This window comes from Phodopus roborovskii, unplaced genomic scaffold (assembly GCF_943737965.1).
Source record: "Phodopus roborovskii unplaced genomic scaffold, PHOROB, whole genome shotgun sequence".
In the NCBI taxonomy this organism is placed as follows: domain Eukaryota; kingdom Metazoa; phylum Chordata; class Mammalia; order Rodentia; family Cricetidae; genus Phodopus; species Phodopus roborovskii.
Genome location: NW_026126448.1, coordinates 1,474,951 through 1,500,990, shown reverse-complemented (window position 1 = coordinate 1,500,990; position 26,040 = coordinate 1,474,951). Strand labels below are relative to the sequence as shown.

The 26,040-nt window shown below is 44.5% G+C and overlaps 2 protein-coding genes across 4 annotated transcripts in view; one reads left to right on the top strand and one right to left on the bottom strand.

Moving 5' to 3' along the window:
• The window catches only part of Zyg11a (zyg-11 family member A, cell cycle regulator), a 30,887-nt gene extending 18,769 nt beyond the window's left edge, over positions 1 to 12,118 (top strand). The window contains exons 6-14 of the mRNA XM_051188412.1: positions 1,312 to 1,376; positions 1,810 to 1,909; positions 1,996 to 2,049; positions 2,885 to 3,046; positions 3,121 to 3,165; positions 5,689 to 5,883; positions 6,957 to 7,018; positions 9,110 to 9,207; positions 11,946 to 12,118. Coding sequence (XP_051044369.1) covers positions 1,312 to 1,376; positions 1,810 to 1,909; positions 1,996 to 2,049; positions 2,885 to 3,046; positions 3,121 to 3,165; positions 5,689 to 5,883; positions 6,957 to 7,018; positions 9,110 to 9,207; positions 11,946 to 12,118 — 954 coding nt within the window. The remainder of the gene's footprint in view (positions 1 to 1,311; positions 1,377 to 1,809; positions 1,910 to 1,995; positions 2,050 to 2,884; positions 3,047 to 3,120; positions 3,166 to 5,688; positions 5,884 to 6,956; positions 7,019 to 9,109; positions 9,208 to 11,945) is intronic.
• Positions 12,119 to 13,310: 1,192 nt separating this feature from the next.
• Echdc2 (enoyl-CoA hydratase domain containing 2) lies at positions 13,311 to 24,956 on the bottom strand. Of its 3 annotated transcripts, none has more exons than XM_051188408.1 (10): positions 24,759 to 24,952; positions 23,274 to 23,341; positions 23,109 to 23,196; positions 21,285 to 21,371; positions 20,370 to 20,462; positions 18,784 to 18,840; positions 18,456 to 18,643; positions 15,694 to 15,744; positions 14,270 to 14,317; positions 13,311 to 13,836 (listed from the first exon to the last, which is right to left on the bottom strand). In XM_051188408.1, the coding sequence occupies exons 1-10, from the start codon at positions 24,889 to 24,891 to the stop codon at positions 13,759 to 13,761; spliced, it is 891 nt and encodes a 296-aa protein (XP_051044365.1). In that variant the 5' UTR covers positions 24,892 to 24,952; the 3' UTR covers positions 13,311 to 13,758. The 3 variants fall into 3 exon arrangements, with proteins under 3 accessions (XP_051044365.1, XP_051044367.1, XP_051044366.1); XM_051188410.1 differs by lacking the exon at positions 24,759 to 24,952 and adding an exon at positions 24,456 to 24,666; XM_051188409.1 differs by lacking the exon at positions 20,370 to 20,462 and having other exon boundaries at positions 24,759 to 24,956.
• Between the last annotated feature and the right edge of the window lie 1,084 nt (positions 24,957 to 26,040).

Below are 26,040 nucleotides of genomic sequence, written 5' to 3'. Positions count from 1 at the left end.
GGAGCTTGGCCCAATGGTTAGTTGTGGATTTCTGCATCTGCTTCCATCTGTTTCTGGGTTATGGATTGTGGACTGGGTATTTTTTGCTTTATGTCTGGTATCCACTTATGAGTGTGTACATACTATATTTGTCTTTCTGGTTTTCATTATGGGATTGTTTTTTTTTTTTTGTTTCTAGTTCTGCCCATTTGCCTTTGAATTTTAGGATGTGGTTGTTTCTTACCACTGAGTAGTACTCCATTGTATAAATATACCACATTTTCTTTATCCATTCTTCAGTAAATGAAGAAATCTCTAAAAAAAAAAATTTAGTGGAGAACAATAAGGGAAGACACTCAAGTCAACACACATAGATCAGCAGTAAATTTAAACATGAATATTATAGTGTCTTAATTTGAAATCACCAAAAGGTGGACTGACCCAAGTGTCTCAAGACGAATAGATACTCAGATGTGATGTGTTTGTTTAAGGGAGTCTTGTCTGACAAGAAAGGAGTGACACATTGATTGGTTTGTGAAACATGGGTAACCCTAAAAAACATGATTCAAGCAAGACCTGCTGTAAGAGTGGGTGACATAATTCCATTTAAATCTTTGTTGCAGTGGTAGTTACAGCACAAATTTGTCAAATCTAATAGAAATGTATGATAGTTCTCAGGATAAAGGCACCTCCACCCGTCCTGGTTCGATCTCCAGGACCTACCTGATAGATGAAGAGAGCTGGTTACTCTAAGTTGTCCTCTCACCTCTACATGTGTGCTGTGACATGCACACCCCCCCACATACAGAGGCACACGCAAAATGAATGTTAACTCTTAAAAAAAGAAGGAGTTGGGGCTAGAGAGATGGCTCAGTGGTCTAGAGCGCTGGCTGTTCTTCCAGAGCACCCAGGTTAAATTCCCAGCACCCACATGGCATCACATTTGTCTGTAACTCCAGTTCCAAGAGATTTGACACTCCTACACAGACATACATGTAAGCATAACACTGGTGCGTATGGAATAAAAATAAATAAATAATATATTTTAAAATGTGAGTTGGTCTTCAAGAGTACAATTCAGTCTTTATTCCAGTTGTAGGAGCAAATTAAAATCATAGAGAGAGGCCAGGTGGCGGTGGTGCACTCCTTTAAACCCAGGGAGGCAGAGGCAGGTGGATCTCTGAGTTCCAGGACAGCCAGGGCTACACAGAGAAACCATGGCAAGGACTAACTACATAAGTAGCCATTGGTCACACCAACCACATGTCTTGACTTCTCTCAGAATGGAGCATCACATTTGCTCATGAGTGTTTACCATTTCTTTCCTAAAAGTTACAGAAGAATTGCCTTCTCTCCTTAACCACCTCCAGGATTCTTGCTGACGTTCCCTTTGACAGGCAAGTACAGATAAAGCATCTGAGGTTATTCTAGCAGCACATGGTTACTCACATTCTGGAATATACTTTTCCTGGGCTCTCTCTGAAATGTTCTCATTTCTATTGCTGAGGCTTTGGAAGTTGACATTTTTACTTTTATGTTTAAAATTTTCCTTAGCATATATTATACCCGATACTGGATTTTGGTATTTCTATACACATATATAATGTATTGATCTTAGTCATCCCCAAATACTCTCTTGTTCCCTTTTGCTCTGAGCCTCTTCCTCTTGCCAACTAGCCACCCTTTCTACTTTTCATATCTTTATTTGTGTGAACCAGTTGGTTAGCTTAATTAGGGCTACTTATAGGGAAATGGGTGAGGGTTTATACAGGGAGGGGCATGGACAACTTACCACAGGCTACACCACTGAAGAAAATAACTGCTTTTCAGGTTTGATGCTGCCAAGCTTGTGATGAGGTGGCTGTGCAGGCGTGAGAACCCCAAGATGCAAACAATGGCCGTGAGCATCACCTCCATCTTAGCCCTGAAGGTAGGGGTGTGCCAGGGTCACCTTTTCCCCCTGCCTAGGCTTGGGAGAACTTGGGCCTTTCACTTGGGTCTTCTGTTTGCTTTCAGCTCTTACCTGAGGAGACTGAACAGCTTCAGGAAGAGCTCATCATGACAGTCAAGGTGAGCCGGTGAGCTGAGGTAATCACCGCGCCTACCCCACCATGCTGGGGATTGAACCCAGGACCTTGTGTGTGCTAGGCAAATGCTCTACTGCTGAACTATATCCTTGGTCCTTAATAATACCTTACCAAAAAAAAGCAACAAATTTATGAATGAAGCTTTTATTATTTATTTTTTTTTTAATGCTTTGGTTTTTTTTTTTTTTTTTTTTGAGACAGGGTTTCTCTGTGTAACAGCCCTGGCTATCCTGGAATTTACTCTGGTAGACCAGGCTGGCCTTGAACTCAGAAATCCGTCTGCCTCTGCCTCCCAAGTGCTGGGATTAAAAATATGCACCACCACCGACCAGCTGAATGCAGCTTTTAAAATAATTTTTTTTTCCTGTACTTATTTGAGAAGAGGTTGTGTGAAAGGCAGCTGAGTGGTTTGAGTGAGAAAGACAAAATTGAGGGTTGGATTTGGCTGGATATGAGGCAAATGAATGGCACTTTCTTGAATAACAAAAAAGTAGTAGCTGGGTGGTGTTGGCACATGCCTTGTATCTCAGCACTGGGGAGGCAGAGGCAGGCAGATCTGCTCTTACTCACTGAGGTAGCCAGGGCTAACAGCAAGGCTCTGTCTCAAAACAAAAACAAGATTTATTTTATGTATGTGTGGCCCAGGTGTTTATAGCCAGGCTAGGGGAGGACTGTAAGGCTTTATGCATGCTACAAGTACTCTGTCAACCCAGTTAGATCCCCAGCTCTCACTTTTAGGGCTCCTCTTTCCTTTTTTTCACACAGGAGCGAATTGGTCAGGGGGTGGTGGTTTTACTCTCTGTGTCTTTGGTTTGTAGGAACTTCTAACAATAGTGAGACAAAAGACGACTGAGAAGTTAGATGATGTCACCTTCTTGTTTACTCTGAAAGCACTTTGGAATCTTACAGATGAATCTCCATCAGCCTGCAAGTACTTTATTGAGAACGAAGGACTGGCAGTCATCACCAAAGTCTTAGAGGTTGGAAGATGGGATTGAGTTTAAATATAAAGTTCTTCTCTTCGTGTTATAGTAACCTGTGTGTTCTTTTACAGACATTTCCCGTGTCTATGATACAGAGCAAAGTGCTTGGTCTCCTGGTAAGGTGAATTGTTTGAATTAATTTAATTAAAATCAATACTTACATAGTACCTACTTTGTATTGGGCACTGCTGTAGTCTGTTTAGATGCATAGATTCATTTAATCGTATTCTCAGCAAGCAGATAATCCTTGTACAGTAATTATCTGTTGCTGTGAACAACCCACAGTTTAGTGGCTTAAAATAACTGTCTTGGGTTGGAGAGATGGCTCTGTGATTAAGAGCACTGGTTGCTCTTCTAGAGGTCCTACGTTTGATTCCCAGCACCCACAAAGCAGCTCACAGCCATCTGTAACTTCAGATGTGGTGGTGCATGAGTGTAATCCCAGCACTGGGGGTACAGAGACAGGAGGATCCCTGGGGCTCACAGCAAGTCTAGCCAAACCTTTGTGCTCCAGATTCAGTGAGAGATCTTGTCTGAAAAAGTAAGGAAAAGAGTGATTGAGGAAGACAACAGATGTTGATCCTTGGCTTCCATACATGTGCACTGCACAGACAACACACATAAATATACATGTATGCTTCTTCCCTTAAGAATTAGTTGGCCCATAGTTTGAACTTAGCTCATGTCTACAGTTGTACTGGTCTTGAGGGAGAGATTCCTGGGGCTGCAGGTTGAATGAGGTAGGATGATCTGATTCTGGCACCAGAATTGGCACTAGTGGTCTGCTGAGTCTTGTGTCTCACTGAAATCTCAAAATGGCAGCAGAGGGTAAGTCCCCTTCTGCTAGAGTTTTCATAGCTCTGCCCATATCCTGTTTGCTAATGTCAGCCAAAGCGGTTGATATGGTCAAGTTGAGATTAATAGCAGTGAGCATCCTTTTATGAGAGGACTAGCACAGTCCTGATATCAGGAAAAAATAACTTCAAGGATAAGGAAGATTATACGTTGTAACTGTACTCTATTCACAGTGTACAGGCAGGACCCATTTGTCTCTCCTGGTTGGTAAGAGGTGGCTTGATCTGGGTGATGGTGACACATGCCTTTAATCCCAGCACTCTGGGAGGCAGAGGCAGGCAGATCTCTGTGAGTTTGAGACCAGCTTGGTCTACAAGAGATAGTTCCAGGACAGCCTCCAAAGCCACAGAGAAACCCTGTCTCGAACCCCCCCACCCCCCCCCCCAAAAAAAAGGATGAAAAGGCAAACTCAGGCAGCCAGGCTTCAGACCCTACAATAGGAACCACTTACCTGTAGTTCCAGATTGTCAAGGCAGTTAATTCTTCAGAAGCTTCTAAATCAGGTCAATTCTGCCCATTTTAGAAATTTGTTTCCAGAAGAGTTGGAATTTGGAGAAAAGGTGAAAAAGAGGAAAATAGTAGAAAATAATCTCAGAAAGTTGAACGGAAGGAAGCTTTGTATTTCTTAGATGAGAAACATCCTGTTTGCTGATTGAAGGCATGAAGGCATGCTTTTAGTACTTCTGGGAGCCTGGCTGACTGCTAAAAGACTCACAAGGACAAAAAAAAAAAAAAAAAAAAATTTTTTTTTTTTTTTTTGATTTTCCAGACAAGGTTTCTTTGTATGGCTTTGGAGTCTGTCCTAGAACTCTCTCTGTAGACCAGGCTGGCCTCAAAGAGATCCACCTGCCTCTGCCTTTCAAGTGCTGGGATTAAATGCACGAGTCACCAACGGCCATTCAAAAGGACTTTTGATACTTAGAGTTATACTAATGGTAACATACCTCTTTGTTGGGGACTAATGTCAGATAAGCTTCATACTGAAATCATGCTATTCACAAAGGGTTTAGCTGGTTGAAGGACTAACTAGTCAGAATCTCAAAATCAGGACAATGGCTACCTGAGTACACCAGTGGAGAAGAGGGCCATCCATATTTCAAGGAACTTTTTCCTTTAAGTGTTAGACAAGAAACTGAAATCTTAGTTCTGCAGCCACAGGGAATGAATTCTGAGTGAGGAGGGAAGTAGATTTATTTGCTCACTGGAGCCTCTGGTTGAAGTTGACTGTATGAAACCTCATTGTAGAGACCGGCTAAGTCATGCCCTCTCTCTTGCCCCAAAGGAGCTGTGAGATAAAAATGCATGTTATTTTAAGCCAGTAAGTTTGTGGTAATTTATTACACAGCATAGAAAATGAATGCAATGGATTGAAAAACAACAGCAGGGCAGCTTTCATTTTTAATTTCAAGATACCATAAGCATTTGTGTTAGACTTAAATGCAAACTCCTAGTTGAGAGAGTTACTGTCAGTGTAAACTTGACAAGTGAGTCTTGCTGAATGTCAAGTTTATTTGCAGAATTAAACATTAACTGAGAGATAATACAGATAAAAGCTATTTTTCTGTATCTTATACTGTGCCCAGCACTTAGTAGGCGCTTTACTCAGTTCTTTTCTATTAAAGATCATGTTCTTCATGCAGGGGTGGGATTTGGGTCATAGGCCAAGTACAGAGATAGGGCTGGAGTAAGTTCTGGGACCGTGTCTAAAGGAAGCTGTAGGGAAGGTGCTGCTGGTTCCTGGTTCTTTCTCCCTCCCTGCCCTGATATGTTCCTCTACCCTGTAGAACAACGTAGCTGAAGTCAGAGAGCTCTCTCCCAAGCTGGTGACAAAAGATCTGTTGAGACATACCATCAGTCTGCTTCACAGCAGCAACATAGAAGTGAGCTACTTCGCTGCTGGTGTGATAGCCCATCTGACATGTGACAGACAGCACTGGCTATCCCGTGACCTGCAGAGGAGAGATCTTCTCCAAGACTTGGTACAGGAATCATTCTTTACAACATCCAGAGTAATTTCTTCCTCAGATAACTTATTTTCTTTAAATGAGTTTTAGAAAGATTCTACATCTGTTGAACTTTGCTACTCATCTCATTAAATATTATTAATGATAGTTTCTTAGTTTTATTTGTTTGTTTGTTTTTTGGTCTGTTTGAATTTTGTTGTTTATTTTTGAAATGAGTCTTTTGTAGCTCAGACTCTGCTTGGATTCACGGTGATTCTTCTGCCTCAGATTCGCTGGGCTTTTGGATTGCTGGTGTGGGCTACTGCACCTAGCTCTGACAATAGTTTGAGTTTTGTATTTGTTTTTAATGGCGTATGTGTATGAACACTGCCTGTACACAAGTGCTTAGGACAGCCAGAAGAGGGCATTGGATCCCTGTGTGCTGGAGTTGTGGACAAATGTGAGCTACCCCAAGTGGTGCTGGGAACCAATCTTGGGGCTCCTACAATAGCAGCAAGTGCTCTTTTAACTACTGAGTCATTTCTCTAACCTCAAAAGTTTTGTATTTTAAAGTTTTCTTTGGAGCCAGTGAGATGTGTAATGAGTGGAATTTATCTACTTGGGTTCAGGTTGGAGAGATATGAATTAGGTGGAGCTTACCCAGAGAAGGATCTGCTGTCTCAATGGTACTAGGCACTGACTGAATGCAAGGCTAGGTAATCACTCTGCTACTGAGCTCTTACACCCCAGCCTTCCAGTGCAGTTTTTTTCCACACGAAGTTTTGCATAAATTTTATTCAGAGCAGTTATCTAGTTGATTTAGGGTTTTTTTTGTTTTGGTTTGGTTTTTGGTTTTTCGAGACAGAATTTCTCTGTGGTTTTTTTGGAAGTTGACCTGGAACTAGCTCTTGTAGACCAGGCTAACCTCAAACTCATGGAGATCCACCTGCCTCTGCCTCCCGAGCACTGGGACTAAAGGCATGTGCCATCACTACCTAGCCTAGTTTTTTAAATAAGCCTCATATGTATAAGTAAATATGAAATAACCTATAGAACTTAACAATAACACATAATACTCTGGGTTTCTCCCTTTCTCTTTTGGGGTGCAGCATGTAACCATCCAGAATTGGCCAAGTTCACGGTGTAATATGTCAGCATTGGTGACCTACAGGTAATTTCATACTATTACAGCATCCAATCTTTCCTTTCGTGTACTCTGAAATGATGAAGAAATAAGGGATTATGTCAAGTAGCCTCATGTTCAGATTCCATGGTTCTTGGTAAATTCTAAGAAAATCTTTAAGACTTAAGCCTTATGAAAAGAGACATGAATTGCTGTTACTTAAATGAACCCCCCTGTAGCTGGATGTTTCTCCTGCCTGCAAGTTCCTAAATACTCTGAGGATTATATTAATTATAACTATTTGGCCTATGGCCCGGGCTTTTACTAACTAGCTCTTACAACTTAAAGTAACCCATTTCTATTAATCTTTGTAGCCACAAGGCCAGGGGCTTATTATTTCACACCTTGCTTCTGTGGTCACTGCTGGTGTCTCCTAGACTACACCTTCTTTTCCCCTGTATCTTTGCTTGGATTTCCCACCTGGCTCTAAACTGCTTGGCTATTGGCCAAATCAGCTTCTTTAGTAACCAATGGTAATAAAACATGTCCACATCATACAGAAGGGCATCCCCCATCCCCTTTTCTGTCTAATTAAAAAGGAAGGTTTTAGTTTTAACATTGCAAAATTACATATAACAAAACAAGTATTAAACAAAAATTATAATACTTAGCCTAATTGTATTTGACAAAATTAAAGAAAATACTCTATCATATCCTATCGTTGTGAGTCTATAGTTTTCTATATCTAATTATCTTTTATCATAACTAAGGGAAACTAGTCAAGATACCTTTAAATATATATATATATATATATATTTAAGTTAGTAGCTTCCACAATTAAATGTCTCTCAGCAGTTAGCTTATTAATAGTCAAAATAAAGCTCAAAGGAGATACAATAGCATACCTAATCTAGACTCTGTGTATTTTGCATCTTTATGTGTGTTTTTGAAAATATTACTTTTGCTGTCTCTTTAAAGACTTTTTTTTTTTCTTTGAGACAGGGTTTCTCTGTGTTAACAGCCCTGGCTGTCCTGGAACTTCACACCTTGCTTCTGTGGTAGCTGCTGGCATCTCCTAGACTACACCTTTTCCCCTGTATCTTTGCTTGGATTTCCCACCTGGCTCTATTCTGCTTGGCTATTGGCCAAATCAGCTTCATTAGTAACCAATGGTAATAAAACATCTCTAGACTAGGCTGGCCTTGAACTCACAGAGATCCGCCTGCCTCCTGAGTGCTGGGATTAAAGGCATGTACCACTACACCCTGTAACCCTTTTTTGATCACTATTTTAAACTGTTAAGGGCCAGAGCTGCTGCTTTGGCTGTTGGTTCCACCTTTTTCAACTTTTCAGCATGGCAGAGGTAAGTTCACTGCCAGCTCTGGGAGCCTCGTTTACTGCCCCAATTTTTGGAAGCAGAGGGTCCACACTGTCACCAAGTAACTTATAACACACTGTCCACTAGCCCCACTTAAATACTCTATAGTAAGACCTCCCAAAAGAGCCAGCCAGGAAAGCCATCTCTTAAAGGAGCCACGCATCTGCTCACCTCCAGCAAACAGAGTCTGTCTGAATAAATGTGGCTATTAAGAAGCCAGTTTTGGCTCTGTTGTCGTCTAGAATCTTTAAAGCTTCTTTTTGTGGATGTATTTGCCCCACACTGGGTGCCATTTGTAGCCAAACATTTCTCTCCCACCCACCAGTTCCCAAATAACCACTCTGAGGATTAATATTAATTACAAACCGTTTGGCTTATTAGCTACCTCTTACAACTTAAATTAACCCTTTTCTATTATTCTGTATTTTACCACGAGGCTCATGGCTTGTTCCCTCATATCTTGCTTCTCCAGCGGCTACTGGCATCTCTTAAACTTTGCCTTCTTTTTGCCTGGTCTTTGCTTTGATTTTCCCACCTGGCTCTATTCTGTCTGGATATTGGTTAAATCAGCTTCTTTATTAAGCAATGATAATAAAAAAACATATTCACAGAATACAAAGGGGCATTTCACCTGCCCCCCCCCCAATAAAGACTGCATAATACATTTGTCTCTGTGTAGAACAGACTCTGTAGGGGAAATATTGAAAACACTTATAATTGATGTGTTGTTTTTGTTTGTTTTGCTCCTTTTTTTTTTTTAGATCTTTCAAATCATTTTTCCCACTCCTTGGCAACTTCTCTCAGCCAGAAGTTCAGCTCTGGGCACTATGGGCCATGCATCATGTCTGCAGTAAAAACCGTATGTATTCAATGCACATTCAGAGCAAGCAATTTCCAGCTAATATCCTGAGTAATGGATGAGTTTAGAATTGATTTCTTTTGGTGAGGCTGTTTTAAGACAGTGTTTTTCTGCAGTTTTGGAGCCTATCCTGGAACTCAATCTGTAGACCAGGCTGGCCTTGAACTCAAATCTGTCTGCGTCTGCCTCCTGAATGCTGGGATTAAAGGTGTGTGTCACAAATGCCTGGCTAGAATTGATTTTAATAAAATGTTCTTGCCCCTTCCCAAACAAACAAACAAAAACTAAAGCTGGACAGTGGTAGTGGATTTAATCCCAGTACTTGGAGGCAGAAACAGGTAGATCTCTGTGTCATGTGTCATAGGCCAGCTTGGTGTCCAGAGTGAGTTCCAGCAAAGCCAGGGCTACACAGAGAAACAACAACAAAAAGAAGCCGTTTTCTTGGGTCAAGGGACATGACTCAGTTGATGAAAGAGAAAGCACTTGTTGCACAGGCCTGATAACCTGAGTTGGTTCTTTATATTAGTCATTGTTCTATTATTTTGAGGAGAAAACATGACCATAGCAACTCTTATAAAAGAAAGCATTTAATTGGGGACTTGCTTGCAATTTTAGGGGGTTAGTCCATATCATCATGGCAGAAGGCAGATAGGCATGGTGATGGAGCAGTAGCTGAAAGCTTAACATCCTGATCCATAGGAGCAGGCAGAGGGAAGCTGGACCTGTCTTGGGCTTTTGAAACCTTAAAGCCCAACCCCAGTGACACACCCACTCCAACAAGATCACATCTCCTAATCCTTCCACAACTGTTCTGCTAACTGGGAACCAGGCATTTAAATATAAGAGACTATGACGGCCATTCTTATTAGAACTCCGCATGTATGCCATGGAATGTTTGACTGCATGTGCACATACACACACAGATATACACTCACAAGAATACTAAAGGGGCTAGAGCAGCAGTTCTCAGCCTGTGAGTAGTGACCCCTTTGGGGGTTGATTGACCCTTTCACAGGGGCTGTATATCAGATATTTACCTTACAATTTATAACAGCAAAATTACAGTTATGAAGTAGCAATGAAATAATTTTATGGTTGGGGGTCACCACAACATGAGGGAACTGTATTAAAGGGCTGTAACATTAGGAAGGTGTAGAACCACTGGTCTAGAGAGATGCCTCAGTGGTTATGAACGCTCAGTTCTCTTACTGGCACTCAGATCTTGGGGTGACATACCATCTAACTCTTATGTACAGGGGATCTGTTCCCCTCTTCTGGGCTGCACAGGTACTTACTTACATGCACACTTTGTTAAGATTTTTTTTTAACATCTGTTCCTGCTCTCACAGATCAGGTGCTGGATCTCTATGAGTTGGAGACCAGCCTGGTCTACAAGAGCTAGTTCCAGGATAGCCTCCAAAAAAAAAAAAAAAAAAAAAAAAAAAAAGCCACAGAGAAACCCTGTCTTGAAAAATCAAAACAAAACAAAAAAACCCAAAAGTTGTGTTACCCTGCCTGGGTATGTTTTTATTTTATGTGTATGTGTGTTTTGTCTCCATGTGTGACTGCATGACATGTGTATGCAGTGCCTATGGAGGCTGGAAGAAGGTATCAGATTCGGAACTAGAATTGCAGACAAGCCCTCTGGAAAAGCAGTTAGTGCTCTTAGCTGCTGAGCTACATCTCCAGCCCCGAGAGCTTCTTTACCTTCTTATTCTAGCTCCAAGATCCTTCTTTTGCTTTATCCATTCCGTCAGACATTTAGAATCTTTCTGGCATCTGTGTACCTGAGTGAATGTATGTGCATATACGCTGCATGCAGGAACTGATGGAGGCCAGAAAAGAGGGTGTTGGAATCCCTGAAACTAGAATCACAGGTGGTTGTGAGCTATCATGTGGCTGCTAGGAACTGCATAAACCGATGGCATGACCACTCCATAGCATGTTTAAGGGGAAGGACTTTTTATTTAGATATGAGAAAGGTAAGTTAGGCATCTGGAATGAGTCCATAGCAGAGGAAGGGGAGAATAGCAGGGGATAGAGAATAGAGAAAACAGAAGCAGAGATAGATAGATAGACAGACAGACAGACAGACAGACAGAGAGAAACAAGGTTTTAAGGAGAATGGTTATCTGGGGGAAGGGAAGCTCATGAGGTGGAGGGGATTTATGGTAGGGGAGGAGGTGAGAAGGGCAGGATTTTGAACTAAGTTAATTTTGGTACTGAGAGAACCTTGGATGCTAGCATGAGCTCTGATATACTAATAGGCACCACAGGTAGCCATATTCCCCTTTTGTTCCTTTTAGTAGATGGGAACCAGTGTCACAAGTTCCTGAGAAATGCTGGCTTTTATCTAAGCACCATAAATCCTCCAGTAGTCCAGGTTGAGCTCATTGGACTGCTATTTAGAGTTTGGGGAGTTGGAGTTTTCTTTGGACCTACAAGGAGCCAGAAAATGAAGGAAGCACTGTTAAAGCTGCTAAGCCATTTCTCCAGCTCTGGTATGCTCCTTTTTTCTAATAGACAGACCTAAAGGGGTTTGAAGCAGAATTGTCAATACACTACAGTGACCATCTGTGGTTTCACCATGTCCGATTACTCAGGAATTGACTCATTTTTAACCTGTTAATTCCTGGGCCACGAAGACTTTCATCTTTTCACTGTGTCTCTCATGTGAATGTGGTGAATTGGGAACATTTAAAATGTCAGTTGTTCACTGTGTCTTTGTTTTCCTTTAGCTAGCAAATACTGCCAACTGTTGGTAGAAGAAGGAGGACTGCAGCTCGTGTGCGATGTCCAGCACAGTCAGGCCAATGCCCAGGTGAGGCAGATGGCGGCCTCCATCCTGGAGGACTTCAGGATGCACTTCACAAGCTACCAGAGACCCACACAGCCCCAGCAACCTTTTTAATCTAGAGGCCCTTGAGGGTGCTGCTTAAGGACAGGACTTCTGCCTTTGGGTAATGGAATTTTGAAACTAGTTGTTGATGTTTTTTCTTTTCTTTCTGTTACAAGAAGGCTGGGTCCTGTTCCCACTTATGAAAAGGTGTTAGGAAGGTGAATACTGCTGTAGGGAGGAACAGTCTTTACTGCTGTTGTTCTTGATGATTTGTTTGTTTATACCAAAATACTTTTGAGTGGGGGGGGGGGGGAGACAGCCAACAAAACTGGGTTTTACTGTGTAGCTTAGATTAGCCTTGAGCTCAGCATTCCTGTTCCTTCAGTACTGGGGTTGTGAGCCTGAAAGCTTTGATTTTTTTCTTTCCCCCTTTTCCTCCAGTTTGAGGAGTCAGACCATTGAACATGTGTGACTGTGGGATTAAAGCTTGGTCTTGACTTAAGATCTTATTATGCATGCATGTGAGTGAATGCTTACAAAGGCCAGAAGAAGGGTATTGGATTTGGAGCTGCAGTTACAGGTAGTTGTCATCTGGGTCCTCTGCAAGAGCAGTAAGCGCTCTTAACTGATGAGCCATCTTTCTGGCCTCTTGGACTCTGAACTGGAGTAGTCAGAAGCACTCTTTGAGCATCAATTGAGGAAGGTATTCTTAGCAATTCTAAGCCACATTCTAAACTGTAACCTCAAGCCAGCCTTGGCTATGTATCATATCACGTTGTTCTATTCTCCACTGTCTCAGGTAAGCAGAACTTAGGACAACCATGTCTGTAAACCACACTCTCTACTCACACACTGCTGTGTGATTCCAAAGAAGGTTTTTAGTTTCTGAACCTGAGTTCTAATATCTAGAACATTGTGTTCCAAATCAGCAGTATGGCTGGTGCTTGTGCTGAGGATGCTCAGCCAGAGCTTAGCTCTTCGCAGCCTTGGTAGAAGAGGAGGCGGGCATTTAGGTATGAAGGGGCCTGTGAGGAGCTGGCCCTGTATCCCCTTTATTTTCCAAATATGGAACCTTCTAGCTTACCTCTGCTCATACCAATTCAAATGCCACTTGTCCTCCAGGTACCACGTCTACTGTTGCCCCCCCCCCCCCATCCCTTCTTTCTGGGCTGCTAACCCTTTGTCCATGGTCCTGGATGAGTACCGAAGGCCTTCCTGCCGCTCTGTTGTCTGCAGAAGGCCCCCACAATTTCAGCACAAGCCGAAGGTTGTAGCATGTTTATTGAACACAAGGATTTTAAGTAACCACAATTGATTGTTTCCAGATTCAGAAAAAAACAAAACAAAACAAAAAACCTGTAGAGGTTAAATGGTTTGTCCAGAATAAACCTGGCTGGGTTTATTCTGTGAGGGGAAGAAGTGAGGGCTTCCTCCTCATTGCTCTCTGTGATGACCAGAGCCAATGAAACAGACCCAATTTGAGTGAAGGAAACTAGGAAGGCCTGGATCCTAGTGACTAGCCAAGGTGAGCAATGTGGAGGGCAGCAGTGTGTGGCATGGTCAGCACCTTGGTTCTAGGCACCATGCCAATCACTGTCTGTCTGTCATTGTTCTTGAAGAAACTAAAGGCCAGAGGTGAACTTAAGAGGGCTAGCCTGCCAACTTTTCCTGTGGATCCTATTCTTTATGGTGTGCGGTTAGAATTAACTGGGTCACTTGCCAACAAATTTTGGGGGTCGTTTCTCCCTGAAGGCTGCCATCCCTTCTAGTCGGTCCTGGGTTGGGATGTTCTGCAAAGATACAATAGATATTAGTTTGGGAAGAATAGGACCAGAGGACAAAAACGCCATTGCATAAGTGGATCTTATGCTGGAGAGTTGCTTTCTACCTCTCTTCTCAAAAGTTATCAAGAGTATTCTCTCAGGTGTATAGCCTCTCTACACCTTAGAATAGTAACTCCAACTTAGCCCCCAGTAGAGGTAACTGGTACTGGGCAGCAAAAGTGATTTTTGTGTGTGTGTGTGTGTGTGTGTGTGTGTGTGTGTAGCATCTTTGTGTTCTGTGGTTACCAAATGATTTTAAAGAAAGAGTCTGGACGTAAAGATCTGTGATTTCCTTGGAGCCACTTAGGTTAGTTAGGAGGCACTGGCAGTTAGACCGCATGAGGATCACCATATTTGTTTAGCCCCAACAAGCATGCACAAACCATTAGTACTTATATACCTGGGCATAGCACATGCGTTCAATGGCCATCCCTGATGCAATGTCCACCTGCAAAAAAGTACCTTCTGAGTCCATATGACTTTGTCCAACCAACCCCATCCACAGAGAAGAGCCAGCCCACCCCACCCCACTGTCTATGAGTAGAAATAACTGCTGCTCTGTAACTGATGCCTGGACTTCACAGCAGTGGAAAAGGGTCCTGAGAGATATGGGCAGGAGGGTGTGTGATGAAGTGGCTCCTACATGTTTTAGCCAGTGTCTCTGCCTCCTGACTGTCTGGCTATGCCTTTTGTTAGGACTTAGGAATGAGACTGTAGTCTTTATGCCTTGGCACATTCTCTAGCCTCTGCTGCCTCATGCTTAGCTGCTAACACTGACACAGTCACTAGCAAGCACTATTCAAAACTTACTTTCCAAAACAAGCATTTTGATCTACTGAGAAGTCTGAGACATGGTAGAAGGTTGGGTAAGCTAAGGTCCCAGGTGCAACAGTGAATGGAAAGAAATGGTCTTTGGTCTGAGACTCCTCTCTTCCAGGCTGCCATCTTACCATTCCTAGTCTTCATATTATATGCCTGTGCTTGTTGTATAACTTTCCTCTAAATCTTACCCTTACTTTCCTCTGTCTCCTACCCCATTGAGGACTGAACACACATGCATCCAGGAATAAACATAGGGCTTCAGGCATGTGAGGCAAGTGTTGTACCATTGAGCTTCAGTGAGGTAGAGATTCTCAATTTTTCAACCCCTGGAATTACAGGTGTGTGACCACTAATCCTCAGATCTAGCAAACATTTTTTGCTGTTTTCAAGACAGGTTGTTTTTTTTTTTTTTTTTTTTTTGCAAAGATTAAAGGCACACACACACACAGTCTTTAACTCAGCATTGCTAGTTAGTCACAGGTGGCTACTTAAACTTTTCATCATTATGAGAAAGGGACAATTTTTTCAATTCTTTCAAATATCGAAAGTTAGTAGTAATTCTTTTCACAGTTGGGGATTGAAGCCAGGACCTCATGCTAGCCAGGAAAGCACCAAACCAGTCCCCATTAATACCACATAGGCAGTGGACATGTTTCATCCCTACATTTCAGATCTGATGCATTATAACAGTTAAGCTAATGTCCTTAGGTTCCTTTACTAGCCACCAGCCCAAGCCCAGATACATGAGCTGAGGACCACATAGATCTGCCTTCTTACCGCTCACTTTTATGTGTTCTTACCTGTTTCTTTATACAGAAGTGATGGGGATAGAATGCAATCAAGAATATTAGCACACTTCCCACTGAAGTGAGGTACATGCATACAGGGGTGTGACTCCAGGAGTATTTAAGAGAGTCCTTTTCTGAGTTCTTGACAGCTGCGAGGCAGGAATTACATCCTAGCCAATGACTGACATACAATTCCTGACCAGTAGAATCTTACCTCCATTCCTCGGTCAATGGCAACTTTGCCCAGTCGCACAGCAATGGGTGCCTAGGGGAGAGAACATCCAGAGACTTGGACTAAAGAGATTCAAAGCTCTCGGAAGTGAAGAGCTTTGGACGGGAAGGTGCAGGTGTGATTCTGCATCCAGCCTTCCCACTGATAGACCTCTTAAGTCAAGCTTCCTTTTCCGTAGTGAAAGCAGCACACATTCTGGCCATTTAGTCTTAAGCAGGCGAGGCTGTTATGCAATCCATTCACAAACTATAACTGTCTTTGGTGCTGGACCTTAAACCCAGAGTGTCACCCATGGTAGGCAAGTGATAGGTACTGAGTTAGAGCCATGTTGGGCTCCTTGCCTCTGCAAACATTTAATATAAGATCTTGCAGAAGCTGGTCTTCCCTTGTGGTCCTTAGTCTCAGGATGACAGGCATGTGCCACAAAGGTGATAGCAGAGTGCTTATGGACAACACATTTTACAGTTGTGAAATAGAGGCTCATGGGATTTAAGCACCGGGGCCATGAGGATTCATCGAGTCCCCCAACTCCCAGGCATCTTCCTACTGTTCCTTTCCTTCTAGCCCTCATCCCAGCAAGTGCTAACATTTTCAGTTTTATTTTATGCTCTTTTCTCTCTTATATTTGGTTTGTTTGCACTGTTTTTGTCATTAAAATGAGCACTTGACAGCACCTGGGAAGTGGAAGCAGTCAGATGAATTTGAGGCCAGCCTGAGCTACATGAGACCTCTCCCTCCCCCTCCCCCAAATCCCGCAAAAAACATAAGTATCTCTGGTTATGTGAATATATAAAAATTAGAAATACAGTGGATAAAATTCAGGTGTTAATTGGGAATAAGAACAGTGGGTCAATGTGGCCTTAGTATGTTCGTTTCTTTGATGGTCAAATGGCAAACAGCCAACTCCTTCAGCTAAAGGTTAATGAATCTTAATCGTTCTGAGTAAACTCTAGAACCATTCCACTCCCTATACAATGGCTTGCTCACTAGGTGGTGATTGCTGCTGTACAATCCCTATTCAGAAAGTTGTAGTTGTGGGACAAGCAGTCCGTATGGGTAGGCCCACAAATTACTTTGATTTTACTTTAGAGACAAGGTCTTGTTATGTAGCTCTGGCTAGCTTGCTATGTAGACAGGCTGGCCTCTGCTGGGTTTAAAGTTATGTGTTGCCTATCGTTCCTGAGTTTTGTTTTTTTCAGTAGTAAGGAGTGACCCTATCTAGAGCCTTCTGTATGCCAGGCAAGCATTCTACCACTGTCACAGTCCCAACCCTCCCTCCAGCTACTTTTGAAGCACTCAAATGCCTGTAACTCTAGGATGATGATGCCATTGTTCCACATACTTCACTATTTGAAAATCTTAATCACCCTGAACTTCTGGTTATTCAAAAAGGCAATTACGGAGCCTACATGTGCAGCTAGCTTGCTCCACTTGCTCTCTGGAGGTTTTAGAGACCTGTCAGAAGTCTGAGCATAAGTTGCCCACAAGGGGCATCAGGCTCCATTTATACTCTGATCCTTGCCAAAGAACACATAGAGAAGTTTCCCCTCCCCTTCCCCCCAACTCCTGCCACCAAAAAAAAAAAAAAAAAGTTCAGGGGGCTGAAGACAGGTTATTTATTTATTTATTTTGTTTTTTTTTGGGGGGGGGATGGGGTTTCTCTATATTGCTTTGAAGTCTGTCCTGGAACTAGATCTGTAGACCAGGCTGGCCTAGAATTCAGAGATCTGCCTGTCTCTACCTCCCGAGTACTAGTATCAAAGGCGTGTACCACCACCACTGCCTGGCTTTTCAAATGTAGTCTTAATGTTAAACTGATATATAGCTAATATTTTTTTAAGTTTATATTTTTGACTATTTTGTAACATTTTAAAATGTTTTGAAATTAATATATTTTAAAATTTTGTACATTTTACTTGTCCATGAGTGTCTCTGTGTTTGTGTGCATGTCCACCTCTGGTGTTCAGGGACCTCAAGACAGCCTCACATTTCTTCCTCTGGTATGCTGGTCCACATTTTTTTAAGACCATGTCTCTCATTTACTTCCCATTAAAGTTGCCTGGTCTCCAGACCCCTGGCTTTTTTTTTACATTTGTTCTGGGGGTTAAACTCAGAGTTTCATGCTTTCAAGGCAAACACCTTACTGGCTGATCTCCCCAGACACATACATATTCTGCAGTCCTAAATTTTATGGTAATGTGTGTTCCAATGCTTGGTGACCTTGAGTTCAGTTGCCTTATACCTTTATGAAAATGAGGTCTCACCTCCCTTCTAGCTTCTTTTGTGAAAGCCAGCAGACCTCAGAACCTTGGAGACCCAAGTCAGCTAGATCCTGGGTCTAAACCAACCCAGCAAGCAGTTTAAATCTTGAGGGATCAACCCCTTCAATGCTGGAGAAGAACCTAGGACTCATGCATATACCCCAGGCTAGCTTTTAACTCACTAGCCAAGGATTAATGGTTGCTTAGCATGTATGAAGTCCACTCCACCAACCCCTAATCCTTCCTTAAGGATTTTAAAAAATGAGTTAATGTATGTCCTATTTCAAGAGACAATTCAATATGCAGTGTGGTAGGTAAGGTGACTGGTAACATATTAGTTTTCTAGTCTTTGGGGACACTTGATGGTAGTGCTGTGTAATATCACATGTGCTTACTGGTATTCAAAAGGTATCTCTTGTACAGTTCCAGGAAACATCTGGCGTCCCATCATACCTCCCTTGTGTGCCCCAGCTGTCACCTTACCTGGGGCAGGATCTCCTGAGCTAGTGTTAGCGCCCGGTGGTAGGCAGCATTGCCCTCCTCATTCTGAGCCACGGTGTGATTTACCAGGCCCAATTCATGGGCCTGCATCCCATTCAGTCTCCGGCCTGTGAAGATGAGCTCCTTCGCGAGGGCCACGCCCAGGCAGCGAGGCAGCCTCTGAGTCCCTCCTGCCAGTATGGAGAGGGGGGAGCAGTGAGTCAGGTTGAGAAGGCTTAATCTAGAGAAACTCATCTTGGGGACAGGACGGAAGGAGGAAATGACCTAGGGAAAGGAAGTGGGAAAGGTGAGCATAGTCATGTGAAGTTACCTGCTCCTGGGAGAAGTCCTCGAGTGGTCTCAATTAGCCCCATGACAGCTGAGGAAGCTGTTTAAACACAAAAGTATAATAAAGTTGGCCCTTGCCCATCCTCCATTACCAGTCCCTGGGCAGACCATAGCTCTGTCTCCCCAGCTACTTCCTCAAGGTCTAGACATGCCCAGACCCTGCCCAGGCCAGCCACCCACCACCCCAGCTGCTGTGGTCAGTAGGCCTTCCCTTCCTGAGCATCCATGGTGGGAAAAGATGGCAGCCCTTCTGCCAGTATCACACAGACTGGGGAGCAAATGAAGTGCCAGCAACAGGGAAGGAATCCCCAGCGGGTGCCTGGCATTGATTGGTAGGTTACTGAGTTTTCTGTCTCATGGACCCTGAGATCTAACCTGGACTGTTAGCTTTATGGCTCTCCCTCACAGGGTGTGTCAGCCTGAAGGTGCATAGCACAGTCTTCCTAAGTTTTGCTTTCCTGAGTGCTTTTCCTTTATAGTCCTTTGCTGAGTTCCCTAAGTATAGACTGTGTGACCTGTGCGGCGTAGGCAGTAAAACAGGGCTGCACCTTTGCTCAAGGGTTTTCATTCTTCACTCTGAGTTAGCTACCTGAACCTTGGGCAAGTGAGTGGCCTCCTGCAGAATTCTGTTGCCTGACTGTAGGATCAAACCCTCTCCAGCTACTTTGTGTGCATGGTGCTGGGAATGGAACCAAGCCTTAAGCATGCTAGGCAAACCCTCTACCACTGAGCCATACCCCAAATCTCAGTTCAAGTCTCTCACACACTGTGATGGAAACCACCTTCATGCCTGGATACATAATTTAATGTTGCTGGGAGGCAGAGGCAGGTGGATCTCTGGTCTACAGAGCAAGTTCCAGGACAGACTCCAAAGCTACAGATAAACCCTGTCTTGAAAAAAGAAAATAAAACAAAGCAAAAAAAGACCAATGGGGCTGGAGAGATGGCTCAGTGGTTAAGAGCATTCACTGACTGCTCTTCCAGAGGACCTGGGTGCAATTCCCAGCACCCACATGGCAGCTAACAACTGTAACTCCCAAGATGTAACACCCTCACACAGAGATACATGCAGGCAAGAATAAAATAAAAAAAAGATACTAATGATTTTGATTATCCTCCACAATTTAGGGCTCAACTGTAGAACAAGTAACCACAAACCTGAACCAGAACACACTGTCCAGTCATCTTTGCAATGAGCTGGGACAGTGACAGTCTTTATGGCTCACCTTTGTTCAGTTCAAGTAATCTGATTTGGCCAGACCTAGATGGTCAGATTCCCTAACTTTGCCTCCTTTGGCTTTCCCTCTCTTTGCTTCATGGTCAGTTGTGGCTCAACGGTTTTTGCAACCTTTCTTAGATGAGGAAAGCAGCTCTCACAAGCATGGCATATAGCAGCAGTGGGAGGTGAAGCAGCTTCACCTGCTTCCCACGTCTCTTAACACTGACTGCCAGGGTTTTTCTCTTGTTTGGAAGGCTGAGAGTGGTGTCTGACTTCACCACTGCCCAGTGTCTGACTTGCCCAGCTTGGCAAGTCCCACCCCATCCCCACAGCTCTACCCTGCCAAGTACCTGCTATTCGGAGGTCACAGGCCAGGGCAAGTTCCAGGCCCCCACCCAAGGCAAACCCATCCATGGCTGCAATAGTGGGTGCAGGGAAGGCTGCTGTGGAGACAAAGATTGACTTAGCCTGCAAAACTTAGCAGGTCAGGACAGAGGGCCTTGCAGATCCCAGGGTGAGGAACTTCACCTGATAACCTCAGCCAGGTTATCTGAGGAACTTACCCTATTTTTCCCAATATGTAAGTTCTAGGTCCCACCGGGGATTGGAAACAGGGTTGATGCTACAGATACACCCTCTTTGGGGACCTCTCTCCCTGTGTGCCAAGCCTTGTGCAGGGTGCTGGCATGGAACTCAGCTAGGTGTCCCCCACCACCGCCATGGGAATCAGTCTAAGAAGGAGGGCAGGCTCATAACCAGGCAATGACACTCTGAGCCTTCTGTGCTCTGAGAACAGATTGCTTAGAGCTGGTGAGAGGACTTCTTGTAGGAGGAAACACTGGAGGCCCTTAAAGGGTTGCTGAAAAGTCAGGTAGCTCGGAAGGATGTGCCAGGCAATAGGAACAGCCATTATCAAAGCCTGAAAGTTCAGTGAACTTGACTACTTTGCAGTTACTAGGCAGGAACCCTGAGGACAAGGAGGTGTGCTTGGTGATATATGCATGCCTGCAATCCCAGCAACATGGGAGTTCCAGCCTAGACTACCTAGGGTGTCTAAAATAATAGTTTCTAAAAGGAGGAAGAGAAGAAATGTCCCGTGTCGTCATGTCCGTCCCGTCCCCCAGTTCCCCCCGCCCCCCCATCTGCTCTGCTCTGTGTAACCACTTGTGTCCTTAGCTCAAAACAGAATGCTCTCTCTAGAGAAAGGGCGGGGCCAGGCAGAGGCGGAGCCAGCCGGGGGCCCTCAACCCTCCTCAGACTCTTACCAATCTCACTCATCAGGCCTCGGAGCCTCTGGACAAAGAGCCCCACCTCCACAGCACTCATTTGCTCCCGTTCCTTCAGGTCTGCACCTGCAGAGGGCAAGCTTCTGGTGACCACTATGAAATGGCATTACAAAATCCCAGGTGGTTAAAGGTGCCAGCAGAAGCAGTGAGAGCCAGAGGAGCAGGCCAGGGGCGGGGCAGATATCAGTAAAGAGATGGGCAACCCGCATCAAAACAAGGTAGACTTCTTCAAAGTGAGCGTCCTTTGTACATCAAAGAACATTGTCAAAGGTCTGGAGAGATGGCTTAGTGGTTAACACTGCTCTTCCAAGGACCAGGCTCTGCATGCGAGAAGAAGGCATCAGATCCTATTATAGATGGCTGTGAGCTACTATGTGGTTGCTGGGAATTGAACTTAGGACCTCTGCAAGAGCAGCCAATGCTCTTAACTCCTGAGTTACCTCTCCAGCCCCCTAAAAATAAACCTTAAAAAACATAAAAAGAACAATGTCAAGAACATGAAGAGAAAACTCACAGAAGAAAATAACTTTCTCTTCTCTCTTTTTCTCTATATATGTATATATACATACATATATATCTGTGTAGCTCTGACTGTTCTGGAACTCACTATGTAGACCAAAGTGGTCTCCAACTCACAACTCACAGAGATCTACCTGCCTCTGCAGAGTGCTGGTATTAAAGGCATGTGCTCCCACACCTGGCCTTTAAATATTTTATTTTTATTTTAAATTATGTATGTGTTATGTGTGTGCACACCTATGCAGAGGCCAGAAGAAAGCAATCGATCTGCCAGAGCTGGAGTTACAGATGGTTGTGAGCCATCTAATGTGGGTTCTGGGACCCAAACTCAGGCCCTCTGCAATAACAGTTGTGGTGGTCTGAATAAAAATGGCCCCCATGGGCTTGTCTAGTTGAATGTTTCAGTCACTAGGGAGTGCACTATTGGAGAAGGATTAGGAGGTGTGGCCTTCTCCTGTCTCCCTCTCCTCTCCCCCTTGCCTTTTCTGATCAGGATTTGCTCTCAACTTCTCCACCACCATGCCTGCCTAAGGCAGCTATATATGCTCTCAAATGCTGAACCTCTCTAGCCTTCAGAGAGATGACTTTCCACCCCCACCCCCCAGCAAATCACAAGCTGGGGGTTGGGGGTGGCAGCACACACCTCTAATTCCAACACTCAGAGGTGGAGACATTAGGATCAGAAGTCCAAGACCATCCTCAGCTACAAAATGAGTTCAAGACCAGCCTGAGCTACAGGAAAATGTCTCTAAAAAACAGAAAGGAAGGAAGGAAAAGAAATAAAACTAAAGATATTATTTTTATCTTGTCAGTCTCAAAAGTTCTGGATAATGGCATGTGCCATCACACTTAGCTAATTAATCCTGTAAAGGTTGGACTGTGGGATCTTAGCCTGGGGGCTAAGAGCTATGGTTTTTTTTTTTTTTTTTTTTAACTTATCTCTTGTAGGCCTGGGGTGCATGTTTCTCTGGGGTTTGAAACAAGTTCAAGGTGCCCTTGTGAGAACCAGGTGATACAGTTGGTGGCAGTGCTCTAGTGACAAGGACTGGAATTTACCTTGTGAGCATGTTGGGACTCCGTGTCTGTTTCTTCCATAAAGGGTCAGAAGAAGACAATGTAGACCAGAAAGACCAAGTTCAAAGCAAATTCTATGCTATCCCTCACTAGCTGTGTAAAACAAATTGGCTGAGGAACTTCCTGTCTGTAAAATGGGACCATGTTCTATGGCAGAGCCCTAAGGCACACCAATCCCTGAGGAGTGGGGGTGGGTGGGAAGGAACCCACCTGCACAGAACACACCCTTCACTGCACTTCTGAAGATCAGGACACGAACTTGCTGGTCTTCCCGAAGCTGGGCCAGAGCCTCCAGAAGCTGTAGAGAATAGAGGACATGTGTTCAGACACCTCCTCACCCATCTCTGGCCATGGCCCTGGGGTACCCTTTCTCACCTCACTGACGAAGACCTTCCCCAGGGCATTTCGGGCATGAGGCCTGTTCATCAGAACCTCGGTGATTCCTGCAAAGGACAGGCAGCCTTGGTGAGCCAGCCGGCCTGTTAGTCAGAGATACAGGCCTGGAGCAGGAGCTTTTCCCCATGAGGAGCACTGTGAGTTGCAGCAAGGCACATACTAGACTGGAGGTTAAACAGAATAACCTTTACTCTCCTGCCCCGGAGAGGGAGTAGGAGGGCTTGTGACTGAACCAAAGCCACAAGAGAAACAAGAGCTACCAGCATGGCACACTGACCCACAAATGCTCTCATTTATGTGCCTTAGTTCCCTCCATAGTATTCTTCCCCATCCCCACCCACACATTTCCCTGTAAAGAGTAACATTCAGGCAGCCAGGATAAAGAAATAGATCCCAGCACTCAGGAGGCAGAGGCAGGCAGATCTCTGTGAGTTCGAAGTCAGCCTGGTCTACCAGAGCTAGTTCCAGGACAGACTACAAAGCCACAGAGAAAGTGTCTCGAAAAACCAGAAAAAAAAAGGGGGGGTGGACAGAGACCCAGGGATGAACTCAGATTGTCAACGAACACCCCTACACACTGAGCCATCTCTCTGGCACTGAAAATAAATATTTTATTTATTTATTTTGTTTGATTTTCCAAGATTGGATTTCTTTTTGCAGCGTTGGCTGTCCTGGAACTCACTCTGTAGATCGGGCTGGCCTCAAACTCAGAGATCCACTGCCTGGCCTCCCAGGTGCTGGAACTAAGGGTGTGTATGTACCACCATTGCCTGGCTTACTTTATTTTTTCTTCTTGAAGATTTCTTTATTTTTACTAGTGGGAGCTGGAAAGATGGCTCAGCAGATAAGAGTACAAGCTGCTCTCCCAGAGGATCTGGGTTCAAGTCCCAGAACCCACGGGATTGCTCACAACCTTTTATCAACAGTTAGTTTCAGGGGATGTGACAGGCTTTTCTGGCCACCAGGCTTCTTGTGTGATATACAGACATAAATGCCCGCGAAGGACATAAAAAAAATATTTTTAAAAGTGTGCCCTGGGGCATATGCAACCAGCTAACGCACCTAAGGTGCAAACAAACATCCGTACTTCACAACATTGTACAACAGAAGACTTTGCTGTCAATGGTCGTGAACTTGCCCTGTGTGTCCGCGGACCCATACCTGCGCCTCCCTTCCTCCTTGTCCTCTCAGGTCCATCCGGATTGGATCTGCCGCCTCCGCCCCCTGATCATTGCCAAGAACCGACGAAGGAAAAGTCCTGGCCGACACGCTTGGTCCTGATCCCCGGTTTGCTCCATTCTGAGCTCTCCTCTCCTCTTCACACCTCCCCCAGGCCTCCAGAGAGTTTGGGGAGACAGATTCAGACAAAGTCCACCCTGCAGCGGCCTGAAATCCAATCCTCCTTCCCTCGCGCCTTAGTCTCCCGGGGTGTTGTTTCCCCGCCCGCCCAGCCCTCAACTTTACCTTTGTCTGGACCTGTCAGTGCGTGCACTTGGATCTCGGGTGCCCCGGTCTTCACGCCGGAGGCGCAGTCGCGGGCCCCCGGGGACCTCCAGGGCCGCGAGAGGCACAGCGCGCGGGGCAGGGCGCGCAGCATTGGGAGCAGGCTGGCTCGGTGCCTCGGAGACCCGCAGCCTCCTCCACTGAGCTGGAGAGTCGAAGTTCCGGGGCGGGCGAGGCCTCGCAAAGGGCTCCGCCTACGGGCGGAGAGAAGGGTACAGGCCCACGATCTGGGAGACCCCGAGTCAGTGTGGGAAAGCTCAGCTTCCCGGTGAGATCTGTTTTCCTCCGAAGACGAGGTGAGGAAGGCGGTGTCCAAACCGAAATATGTGGTGTGCATCTTCACGTGTACCCTCAGGTCATGTCATCTCATTAGTCACTGGGGGGTCTCATCTCTCAGAGGCAGTAAGGCCACTGCTGGCTCCTCCCTGTTTAACGAACTACCTTTGGCTCATAAAGATAGTTATGAACCACCAGTTTCTGAATTCGATTGTCCACCTAACCTACCTTTGTAGAGGCCTTGACGGGACCTGTTGGAATATCCAGGGTGAAACAATCACGTGTCTGAGGTGAACAACCCCATAGCCAAGCTACGGGCACACTGTTAAGCCATCTAAGAGTAAAACTCATGCCACTGATATCTGTATGTGCACACACACCGAGGAAGAGTGTTTCTGTTAACTAAGACCACGAATAGCCAGATATCTGCAGCTAGGCAGTGATCTCAAGGCCAGCCTGTGGCTAACAACACAAAATAACAAATAACACAGCAAACTATACAATCTGTATTCAAAATACTAAAGAAGGAGAAAAAACTGTTTATCAAGATAACCACGTTCAACAAACTGTCTCTTAAAAGAACCGTGTGCGGTGGTGGCACATACCTTTAATCCCAGCGCTCAGGAGGCAAAGGTAAGCCGATTTCTGTGAGTGTGAGGCCAGCCTGGTCTACAGAGTGAGTTCTAGGACAGCCAAGGCTACACAGAGAAACCTGTCGCAGAGGCAGGGAGAGTGAAGAAGTTGAATCCCAGCACTCCAGAGACACCAAGGCAGGTATATTTTTTTATGAGTTCAAGGCCAACCCGCTCTACATATTGAGTTTTGGGTGAGCCAAAACTCCACTCAGACACTGTCAAGGAAAAAAAAAAAATCCTTGCAGTTACCAAAAGAGAACAGGAAAGGTTATTGGAATATCAGACAAAATGCCTTTATTTATTTATTTTAATGTGTTTGGGTGTTTTGCCTG